We start from the raw sequence: 12,256 nt of genomic DNA, 5'->3' as shown, positions 1-12,256 counted from the left end.
ATCTGTTGATCTGACCTCCACCACCTTCAGCGGCAAAAAAAAATCCAGAGAGGGCACAGGCATGCCATCTACCAAAGCTGAAGCTCTCACTGCTTTCTCTGTGGAACTAGGAACCAGCAGGGAGGGTGTGTGGGCTAACACCAGTGTGGCACTCCAACCAGTCCAGGTTGTCTCCAGCTGAAAGCACTGCTGTCCCGAGAGATCCACTACATTATACTGAATGATCGCTTTTGGCTGCATCGAGTGGGTATGGTAATCCAGGACAGTGGGAGCATGATTGGCCAATTCTGTTGTCGACAAACCTCAGTGAGCACAAGTAATTGAGATCGACAGTTCATAAAGTTCGGCTGTAACTCTGCTCCTTGTGCATGCAGCAAAGTAGTAAGAAGGTACACTGGCCTTCATGGCAACAGAATCTGAATGCAATTGCTGAAATCCACAGATACCTGATGAGTTGTAATTGTAGTCGTATTAATTGTAGTATAATAATTAGAGGGCTAGAATGTAGGAGTCATGTATTCTGTGCTGTGCATTTATTACATAACTAGTCACATGAGCGGGGGCATGGTAAAACCAAAGGGGGATAAATTACGTATTCATGCTTATTTCGTGGCAGTTTGTAGCTTGGGACCGCAGAGGTCCTACCTTTGCTGACTGCTGAGATAACATTTAATAATGCTTCTTTGTTTGTTTTCTAATTGCTAGTAAAGGATCGAAAGGAACTTGACTCTTTGGGGCAATCGTTGGAGCCGTGGGTGTATCATGCAACTCCATGGGGACACAGGCTGGCGGCAATTGCTTTGTTTTGATTTTGGATCAATCTTGCCGCTACACCAAGTGTTTTCGCGCAATTCTTGATCCCCTTCAGCACCTGTCACTGACAATAATACTCCAGATCATTGTCCTGGACCGTTGGCGCGTCATTCTTAGATTGAGCTGGAAAAGATGGGACATTTTGCATTTTTAGCCCAGCCGGTGACCTTCACTGAGGGCTGAAATGAAGCTGAACTGGCCGCTGTCACTGATGCCTAGAGGAGAATGCAAATCTCTGTCAGAATTCTTGCCAACAGAAGTCTCCCATTTTCACACACAGAGTGGAAGATGTCACTGAGTCCCATAAATATGCAAGATGCTCAGTTGACCTCATAATTCACAAGTTCGTCAAAGTTACAAATGAATTTTGAACAGCAACTTAAGCAGCATTAATATTTATGATATTCAGCAAGTCTCAGCCAGTTAATTTTAATGATGGAAGTTTCAGAATTCAGAAGCTGCAATAAAAAAGGAAATCTCAGTTTTATAGCACCTATTACAGAGATTTATTTATATAGTGTTCCAATGACTTCCCATTTATCAGGAGCTGCTTTCCTACAGTATCAGAATCATGCCAAATACACTGATTTCCCCATGCCAACTGCACCCTCAAACCACTGGAGGAATAAATAGCCATCACAGGTCATTAGTGACAATTTTGTTGCCTTTAACTTCACTTTTTAATTTTAAAAATATGCATGATGAAGTAATGTTGGTCTCCAGCATGGATTTTCATGGATAAGTAAGGGGTACTATGGCTCAGTAAGTCCAAGCGCATCCCATTAGAAATCCCCTACAGCCCAATTCAATCCATTTTGCATCTTCAAATCCTTCGTTCATAAAAATTTCTCATGTTTTAATTTAGGTCACGTGAGATCCACGCTGAGATGAAAAACTAGATCCAAAATTGGTTGGTCATGACAGAGAGAAGTTGAACAACGTCATCTGACCTCCTCAGTTTGTCGGATGATTGCTTTTGTTACACTAATGGCTAGAAGATCCATATTATTGAATTGGAAAGAGGTTAACCCTACTACTACATTTCAATGGTTTTTTCCAAACTATGTCTTGTTTAAATTTAGAAAAAATTAGAAGCCTCATTTATGATCCTTCTATTAAACTTGAAGCGATTTAGAGACCATTTATTCATATGATGTAATTTGACCCTTTCCAATTCTATTTTGTTACTCCATATACGGGGAGAGGAGCGGAGTTAACAACACAAATGGTCTTATCTGAAGTATCATAATAGCCCATTCTTTTTCTTTTTTTTTTCTTCAGTTTAGTTTTCTTCTAGTTGGTTTAGTTTTTTTTCTTTTTGGGTGTAATTTTTTTTTTCATGATATTTTTATATTTTTACTTTATATTTTCCTATATTATATTTGTACTTTTTGAGATTTTGGGAGGCTCATTAATTATGTGTCAATTGAGTTTGTACTTGTATAAACTATTTATCAATAATGTAATCCCAATTGCTCTGTGTCTATTTTCTGTAATGTTTATGATGCTGAAATTAATAAAAAAAAGATTGATAAAGAGAGAAAAGAAAAGAGGAGTTACTAGCAGAGGAATGCCTTTCTGGCTGGAAGTTTGTGATGACTGGTGCTCCTTAAGGATCAGTGATGGGACCTCTGCGTTTGTAAGTCATATGTATCTATCACTTGGATGCAAACATAGGTGGTTTGATGAGTAGGTTTGCAGATAACATGAACATTGGTGGAGTGGTAGGTAGAAAGGGAAGCTGTCAGACTATACAGCATGAAGTATATATCAGATGGACATTTGGATGGAGAAGTGGCAGGTGGAGTTTAACCTAGATAAGTGTGAGGCGATGCAAAGCATGTAGACCTTTCAGAGAGAATACAAGTCCCAGACGTTATCTCTTCACCCCTCTCCCATCAGGCAAAAACTACAAAACCCTGAAAACATATATCTATCACCAGACTCAAAGACAGTTTCTATCCCACTATTATCAGACCCCCGAACAGACCTCATGTACGATAAGATGGACTCCTTGCCTCACAAACTTCCTCATTATGACCTTTTACTTTATCATTTACCTGCACTGCACTTTATCCTGCATTGTTACTGTTTTATCTCAAGGCATCGTGTAATGATTTGATTTGAATAAACAGTTTGCAAGATAAGCTTTTCACCGTATCCTCTACCTGTGACAACGATAAACCAGTACCAAATCTGAGCAACACACCAGCAATGCTGGAGTAGCTCCGCAAGTCAGACAGCATTTACAGAGAGATATAAACAGTTGAAATAAAGGCCAAGCCCCTTTCATCAGGACAGTGGCGATCCTCGGGTGCAAGTCCATTGCTCCATGAAAGTAGCAGCGCAAGTGGGTGGGATGCCATGCTTTTCTTAACCGGTCAGGACTTGGAAAGCTACACTGCACCTGTCTAAAACTTAGGGGAGGGTCACATTTGGAGTGCCGTGTGCAACTCTGGATGCTACACTGTAGAAAGGATATGAAGCCTTTGGAGACGGTGCAGAAGGATGTTGCCTGGATTGAGGTGCATAGATACAAGAGATTGGACAAACTTATTTTCTCTGGAGTGTTGGAGGCTGAAGGAATGGGAACGACCTGACAGAAGTATATAAAATTATGAGAGGCAAAGATAGAGCAGATAGATCATTTCCCATGGCAGAAGTGTCTCTCTCTCTCTCTCTCTCTCACACACACACACACACACACACACACACGGTATAGGCTTAAGATGAGAGAGGAAAAGTTTAAAGGAGATTAGCAAGAAAAGAATCCTCCAGCATCTTATGTGTGTTGCTCTGTATTTTCAGTAGTGGTAGATGCAGTGCCAGACGTGGTGGCAAATACAACAACGTTTAATAGGCAGCTATAGACTCACGAGGGGTGGTGGAGTGGAGATGTGTCTCCACCAAAGGAGGTGTAAGGTGCTGCTTCCCTCCACTAGCCTGCATGTCACCCTTGGGCAAGGTGTAGCACCTGCTTAGTCCCCCCAGTCAGGGTCACGTGAAGCTATGGGAGCAGCTGCTGGATGGTCGTATGAGCAGCTGGTGCATATCACAAGTCCTGGTTATGTGACTACTGATGCCAGGCAGACAATCTCTGAAGAGTATTGATAACAGCTGGGGTCACCCGTCTTGTAAAGACACTGTCCAGAAAATAGCAAAGGCAACACACTTCTGTAGAAAAATCTGCCAAGAACAATCACGGTCGTGGGAAGACCATGATTGCCCACATCATATGACACATCACATAACGAACAAACATGAACTGACAGCAAGTAGGAGGATACAAACAATGTGCAGACAATGGGGATAATTTAAAGTGGTATCACATTCAGCACACTATAGGCCAAAAGGCCTGCCCCTGTGCTTTACTGATCTATATTACTAATTTATTCTTTGCTTTCATCTTGGCATTGTCCATTGCAAGCTGGTGTCAATAAATTTCAAGGATAACTCAAAATGATTAGAATTCTTCACAAAGTCTGCTGGAACCCAGGAAAATGTCTCCAGGCCTTTCTATGTCCTTGTTGAAATGTGCCAGGGAAATATAATTTGACTCCATTTGGGTCTGCAATAAATATACAGATTTTATACATATGCACAGACACTCACACATCCTTAAGCGGAGGAGAGATACTCTGTCAGGCTGCCAGCTTACTGTCTATATCTCAATGCATGTCCCTGGCTGTTAGTAATGACTCAAACTAAATTCGTGAAGACCTTTTCCTTAATACCTCCAAGAGGCCCATAACCTTGTCGTAGGGTTTGGAGGTTTGCGTGCCTCAATGACCCAGTTCTTGGTGAGGTCATCCATGCCAAACAGGTCAAAGGGGAAAGGCTGGACTAAGAGTGGTCCACTGATCCTTCAAGTCTGGGGGCTCAGCTCAGGGCTAACAACCTTGACTGGTAAAACAAAATTATTACGGAAACAGCAGCGAAGAATCCTTCTACATCTGAGTGCGATGGTGTTCCTGAGTCTCCACCTGGGACTTGCATGATGACAGTCGTGAAAACCAAGAAGAAGCTACTGACACGACGAAGGAAGCCCTGAGCACCCAAGAGATGAAGGACCTTCATCGTTGCCCTAAATGCCAGAGGCATAACGGGCAGTAGGTAATTAAGTTTTCCTTAATGAAAGCTGGCAGGAGCCCGTCCACTACCAGGAAACTCATCAACTGAGCAATTCGATCAACTTCATAATAAAAGCCGCAGATTTCTGCGCGAGTCCTGATGAAGGGTCTCCACCCTGAAATGTCGACTGTTTATTCACTTCCATAAATGCCACCTGATCTGCTGAGTTCCTCCAGCATCTTATGTGTGTTGCCCTGGATTTCCAGCGAAATCTCTTGTCGTTAAGATATTCCTGGCTGACATTTTCACGTGCTGCAGCTTGCGTTGACATTAGCACCAAGTAAACTGTGCTCTGGCAAAATGAAGACTTGAACAACAAAATGCTGCATTTACATGCTGATCTTAACATGGAAAAATAATCTTTGATATGTCTCAACTCATAAGGTGCAATATGTCAAAGCAGAAGATGTTGGGAAGTACTGAACGTAAGCAGTATGTGTCAAGGAGGAGAGGGAGATTGAAGAAAAAATGTTTATGGAGGCTATTCTGGAATTCAGGCCCTAAACAACTAAAGGCTAAGGGCCAATAGTTCAAAGTTCAAAGTCCAGAGAGTGGTGCAGATAGCCCAGCAGATCTGTAGATGTGAACTTTTCACTATTCAGGACACTTACAGATACTGGTGCGTAAAAAGGGCCTGAAGGATCATTGGGGACCCGAGGCACCCCACCCCACAAACTGTTCCAGCTGCTACCATCCAACAAACAGTACCACAGCATTAAAGCCAGGAGCAACAGGCTCCAGGACAGGTTCTTATACCGGGCCATCAGACTGATTAATTCACGCTGATACAATTGTATTTCTATGTTATATTGACTGTCCTATTGTACATTGAATTTATTACAAATTGCTATAAATTGCACATTGCACATTCAGACAGAGACATAACGTAAAGATTTTTACTCCTCGTGTGTGTAGGATGCAAGAAATAAAGTCAATTCAATTCAATTCAAAGTGTGGATACTATTGGGTGGCAGGGTGGAGATACGCCTCTACCAAAGAAAGTGTAAGGCCCTCCTTCCCTCCATTAGCCTGCTGGTCACCCTCGGGTGAAGTGTAGCACCTGCTTAGTGCACCCCTCTCTCCCCGACCAGCGTGACGTGAAGCCATGGGAGCAGATGGTGGATGGTCGTATGGCAACTAGTACAAATCACAAGTCCTGGTTATGTGACCACTGACACCAGGCAGACGATCTCTGAAGAGGATTGATAATGGCTGGGGTCACCCGTCTTGTAAAGACACTGCCCAGAAGAAGACAATGGCAAACCACTTCTGTAGAAAGTTTGAAAGAACAATCATGGTCATGGAAGGACCATGATCGCCCATGTCATACAACACGGCACATAATAACAGAACGATGTGTATTATGTACAACCTTGAGGATCATTTCCTTACTGTCAGCCACAAAACAGAGAATCCTAAAATAACCCAATAGAGGTGAAGACACCCAAATGTGAAAAACGGAAAGAACAAATTGTGCAAAAACAAACAGGTATGCAAATAACATTCAAACTGAAGTTCTGAAATGGACAAGGAAGGAAGAAGGCTGCAGGCACTAGGGGAGAGGAGAGTGAAGATTGAATCAGGGGCTGGCAGATGATAACTGGAGGAAGTGTGGAGCAAATACTGGACTCTGAGAAGAGAGGAAAATGAGAAGTGGAACCATATAAGAGGGCTGATGGGTAGAACATAGACAAGCTGTGTTATGGAAATATATAGCATTCCTCCCTTGCCTGAATCCATAAACAATGGGCAAAAGCAAAGAGATACACATGAACTATATCAGAATGAGTATAATTCAGCCTCTGAACAAGGAGCAGAGATATACTTTCCACCATATAACGAACTGTTTATCTGACACAATTATAACGTCAGATGTTGCTTGCTATGTGGTTGAAAGCAGAACAATGCAAGCACAGAGTAAAATCTTGGAAAGGCATTCTGTATTTGTACGTAATCCTGTAATATGGCAGCACATTTGAATGCAACGGCTTCTACACAGTCTACCAAAAATGGTATTGTCTTTTTTAAATAAATTTTTTACTGCTGGACATTAAGAACTTAAAGTACTGCAGGTAACCCCATCAGTGAGTTGCTCGTTGGTGGAGGGACTGAAGGAGCTGGATTTGGTGCAGGCAGTGATGCTGCCTGTATCAGAGAGACATCAGTACATGAAGGTGGTGCACAGTCTAACAGACAGTGATCACATTAGTCGATTTTTATTTGATCGCAAGACCCTGGTGGACCTTGGTGGTATGGACTGCTGCAAGTCCACCTCATTGGTTTACTTGTGAGCGGCAGGGCTGGGAAGTGGGTGACATGCGTGGCCTCGGTTGTAGCGAGGGCTCAGCATCAAGCTACAGCGTTCCCTGTTGGCAGACACCTGGAGTTTGGGGGGGGGGGTAAGCCGTCGGAGCTGGGCATTCCACCGAAGTGCCGGAGGCGGTGTCATACGGCGTCCATGCTGGAATCAGCGTTGCCCCCACAGTACTCACTCAGTGGAGGAGAAGCTGTACTGTAGACTGTAGACTGCCACAACATGCATGGACTCAGGAACTTGGACGGCATTTCAGTTTGTGTGACTGCATTTTACCGCCATCTTTTCTGTGCTACATGTGTCTTGTGCTGTGTGTGACTGTGTTTTGCACTTTAGCCCTGGAGTAACACCGTTTTGTTTGGCTCGGTTCATAGGTATTTATGTTCTGTGTGGCACTGTGACAGTGTGAATAGGCTTAAAAATGCAAAGCATTTTTTCTTTGCAAGTGATCCTTCACAGATCAAATCTGTCTCACCTAGCTTCGATGAGATGGCACTTGAGGACCCTCGTCTGCCGGTCTCGGAGAATCTCTAAACCCAGGTGTATTTCTCCTTGGATCTCCTCATCTGGGTTAATTCGAGTCAGATTTATCCAGTTGTCAATACCTAAAAGACAAAAAAAGAGTTAATTTCTCCAAGCAGTAAGGCTGATCAACACCTCCACCCACACTACACACCTCCAACCACCAGTACTTTATCATTTCCTGCTTATGTACACACACACTCCTGTGCCTAGCATCACCTTATGGGCATACAATCAATCTATGTATATAATTATCCCTTACATATGTATATTTATTGTGTTTTTAAAACTATGATTGTGTTCCTTATCTTACTGTGTTTGTTTTTTGTGCTGATCCAGAGTAATAGTTATTTTGTTCTCCTTTACACTTGCACATTGGAAACGACAATAAACAATCCTGGATCTTGAACAGCACTTACCAAAAGAGATGCACATAGTGGCAATTCCAAGCAGGTTCCAGCCTAATGCCTTTCATGGGGGGCGGCGAGCTCAGTTATTGTGACTCTCATGATAGTGAAAAGTCATAAAGATCTTACGTTCTATAAATAGATCCATCCTGTTACTGCACATTACGCACACCCAATAATGAGGCCGATAAATGGGAAATGCAGCAGTCCTCTCTTATATAATTCCACTTACCCCCTTCCTTATCAGAGTCAAGCAGTAGCACCTCTTGCGCCTCCAGCATCTGACTCTCAATTCCAACCATCCCCCTCCCCACCCACAGTTCCATCTGCCTGCCACCTCTCACTCCACCTAGGACCATCATGTGCCTCACCTTGCCCTTCTTTTCTGGCTGCCCTCCCTCCTGATGCAGGGTATCGACCATAACGTTCACCATTCCCTTCCCTCCACGGAGGCTGCCTGACCTGCCGGGTTTATCCAATGGTCTGCTTTTTGTTCCAATTCTCCAGCACCATTGTACTCAAATAAGACCATCTGCATTTGAAAACTGGGTTTCGTTCACCGGTAAAGGCTCTCATCGTTCGGCATTTCAGCCAACCCACCTCTCTCGCGCTAAGTACTGCATACTGCTGAGAGCTGATTGCTAACACAGCCTCTAGTCGAACTATGTGCGGTCAGCAATCAAGGGAAACCAGTAAACCTCTCCAGCAAGCAGGAGATCCATCTTAATAATGCTGTAACAGGTAATTCTGATAGACACACCAAGTCACAATGCTGAACCCACAGAGGGACTAGAACCCATTTAATATTTTTAAGTTAAGAGAAAACTTCACAAATACTGCCATTAAATCTGTACCTGTACTTAGCTTTTATTGGTTTGAGCAGCAGCATGAATTATTAATGGCAAAGTGAGTTCCTTAAAGCCTTTTGGTTCAAGCTGACAGTGACATCACTAACCACTAACACTCCATTTTTCAAAAGGTGCCAGGTCCATTGGATCACACAGCGAGCACATGAAAATTAGACCAAGAGTGCACATGATCATACCACACCCTTCAAGACTTTTCCTTCCATTTCCAAATTCAAAGCAAAATTTATTATCAGAGAACATACATGTCACCACATACAACCCTGAGATATTTTTTTCCCTGCGGGTATACCCAGCAAATCTATAGAATAGTAACTGTAAACAGGATCGATGAAAGAGCAAGAGCATAGAACAACAAACTGTACGAATGCAAATATAAATACAGAACAATAAATAACAAGGTAAAGAGTCCTTAAAGTGAGATCATTGGTTGCGGGATAAATGAGTGTAGTTATCCTCTTTTGTCCAAGAGCCTGATGGTTGAGGGGTAGTAACTGTTCTTGGACCTGGTGGTGTGAGTCCTGAGGCTCTTGTACCTTCTACCTGATGGCAGCAGTGAGAAAAGAGCATGGCCTAGGTGCTGAAGATCTTTGATGATAGATTCTGCTTTCCTATGACGATGTTTCATGTAGATGTGCTCAATGGTTGGTAGGGCTTTACCTGTGATGTACTGGGCCAAATCCACTAAATTTTGTGGGATTTTCCGCTCAAAGGCATTGGTGCTCCCATAGCAGGCCGTAATGCAGCCAGTCACTACACTTTCCACTACACACCTATAGAAGGTTGTCATTTCCAGGGTTTCAAGTATAACGTTCCATTTCAGTTAAATAAATGTAAGATCAAACAGGCTCTATAATGAATGGGTAAACTCCTTGGCCAAGTTTCCTTTACTCATAGACAATGTGGTCGGGGAGAAGGAGCAAATCTACTTCCCATTCTCAAAGCGTCACATTTGCAACCAGTCTGAGTGGTGTAGTGGCATCAGCACTGGACTTCAAGGCAGAAGGTCCTGAGTTCAAACCCAGCTGGGTCCCAACCTGGGCAGCAGCAGCATCTGTGCGGAAGGAAGGCCTGGCGATCTACTTCCGATTCTTGCCATGAAAACCCTATGGTTCATGAGGTCACGAAGAGTCGGACTCGACTGAACAACAACAAAAGACATAGAACAATTGTACATTTTGGTAGGTGAGCTACCTTATTGACTGGGAGCAGCACTATACAGGAATGGGACACCTTCACTTTTATAGATCAAGCATCAGGTTATCCAGCCATGATCTATTCTGGGTGACTACCCGAGCGCACAGCAGACTCTTAATTTGCTGCCTGTGCATCAATTATCCACATTTTCTCTACTTTGCGATGTTGGATTTGGAGTTACTTATGAATATCGTTTCTCCAAGAGGACCACAACCTTGTCGTAGGGTTTGGAGGCTTGTGTGCCTCAATACCCGGAGAGCTATGATGGCTTTGTGCTTTGGCTCTTGTTGGGTCACTCATGCCAAACAGGTCAAAGGGTAGAGACCAGACTAACAGTTGCCTACCAGTCCTCCAGGTTCAGGGCTTCAGCTCAGGGCTAACAACCCTGACTGACGAAGCAAAATTGTTATGGAAACAGCAATGAAGAATCTTTCTACATCTGAGTGCAAGGGCACTCCTGAGTCTCCAGCTGGATCGTGCATGACTGACAGTAGTGAAAACTGGCAGGAAGCTACTGACATAATGAAGAAAGCCCTGAGCACCACCGGAGATGGAGGACCTTCATTGCTGCCCTAAACACCAGTGACGTAATGGACTGTAACTAACATGAATGCCACAGATGATCAAAGGAACTTCTGTTGTTCTGACATTGGGAGTTATTTGAGGCCATCTCCTTCATTCTAGTGTGGTCCTTCAGGCTTGATGCTGTATTGTCAGGTACAGAAGGGTTACACCACATTAAAGAGGCATTTTTGATTGACCCATCCATGAATTGGTTTTTCCTAATGATGGACTTCCCACTGTGATGACACTTAGTTTAAATTAGATAGAGCAGCAATATTCCCAGTGTTCATCATGCACAGTTTATTAACATCAGGGATGTTCCAGATAGGGATAGGGATAGTCCGGGTAATTATAGACCAGTGAGCCTTACGTCTGTGGTGGGAAAGCTGTTGGAAAAGATTCTTAGAGATAGGATCTATAGGCATTTAGAGAATCATGGTCTGATCAGGGCCAGTCAGCATGGCTTTGTGAAGGGCAGATCCTGTCTAACAAGCCTGATAGAGTTCTTTGAGGAGGTGACCAGGCATATAGATGAGGGTAGTGCAGTGGATGTGATCTATATGGATTTTAGTAAGGCATTTGACAAGGTTCCACACGGTAGGCTTATTCAGAAAGTTAGAAGGCATGGGATCCAGGGAAGTTTGGCCAGGTGGATTCAGAATTGGCTTGACTGCAGAAGGCAGAGGGCGGTGGTGGAGGGAGTACATTCAGATTGGAAGATTGTGACTAGTGGTGTCCCACAAGGATCTGTTCTGGGACCTCTACTTTTCGTGATTTTTATTAACCACCTGGATGTGGGGGTAGAAGGGTGGGTTGGCAAGTTTGCAGACGACACAAAGTTTGGTGGTGTTGTAGATGTGTAGAGGATTGTCAAAGATTGCAGGGAGACATTGATAGGTTGCAGGAGTGGGCTGAGAAGTGGCAGATGGAGTTCAATTCGGAGAAGTGTGAGGTGGTACACTTTGGAAGGACAAACTCCAAGGCAGAGTACAAAGTAAATGGCAGGATACTTGGTAGTGTGGAGGAGCAGAGGGATCTCGGGGTACATGTCCACAGATCCCTGAAAGTTGCCTCACAGGTGGATAGGGTAGTTAAGAAAGCTTATGGGGTGTTAGCTTTCATAAGTCGAGGGATAGAGTTTAAGAGTCGCGACGTAATGATGCAGCTCTATAAAACTCTGGTTAGGCCACACTTGGAGTACTGTGTCCAGTTCTGGTCGCCTCACTAGAGGAAGGATGTGGAAGCATTGGAAAGAGTACAGAGGAGATTTACCAGGATGCTGCCTGGTTTAGAGAGTATGCATTATGATCAGAGATTAAGAGAGCTAGGGCTTTACTCTTTGGAGAGAAGGAGGATGAGAGGAGACATGATAGAGGTGTACAAGATAATAAGAGGAATAGATAGAGTGGATAGCCAGTGCCTCTTCCCCAGGGCACCACTGC

The 12,256-nt window shown here is 43.6% G+C and overlaps 1 protein-coding gene across 5 annotated transcripts in view; it reads right to left on the bottom strand.

Annotated features, from left to right (window-relative positions):
- Positions 1-12,256, bottom strand: part of LOC140190838 (rasGAP-activating-like protein 1) — a 296,426-nt gene that overhangs the window by 222,242 nt on the left and 61,928 nt on the right. For all 5 annotated transcript variants that reach the window (XM_072247716.1, XM_072247717.1, XM_072247719.1 and 2 more), the window contains one exon: positions 7,734-7,863. In XM_072247716.1, coding sequence (XP_072103817.1) covers positions 7,734-7,863 — 130 coding nt within the window. The remainder of the gene's footprint in view (positions 1-7,733; positions 7,864-12,256) is intronic.

Source organism: Mobula birostris, chromosome 31, assembly GCF_030028105.1.
Source record: "Mobula birostris isolate sMobBir1 chromosome 31, sMobBir1.hap1, whole genome shotgun sequence".
Classification (NCBI taxonomy): Eukaryota; Metazoa; Chordata; class Chondrichthyes; order Myliobatiformes; family Myliobatidae; genus Mobula; species Mobula birostris.
This window is presented reverse-complemented; position numbering and strand designations above follow the sequence as displayed.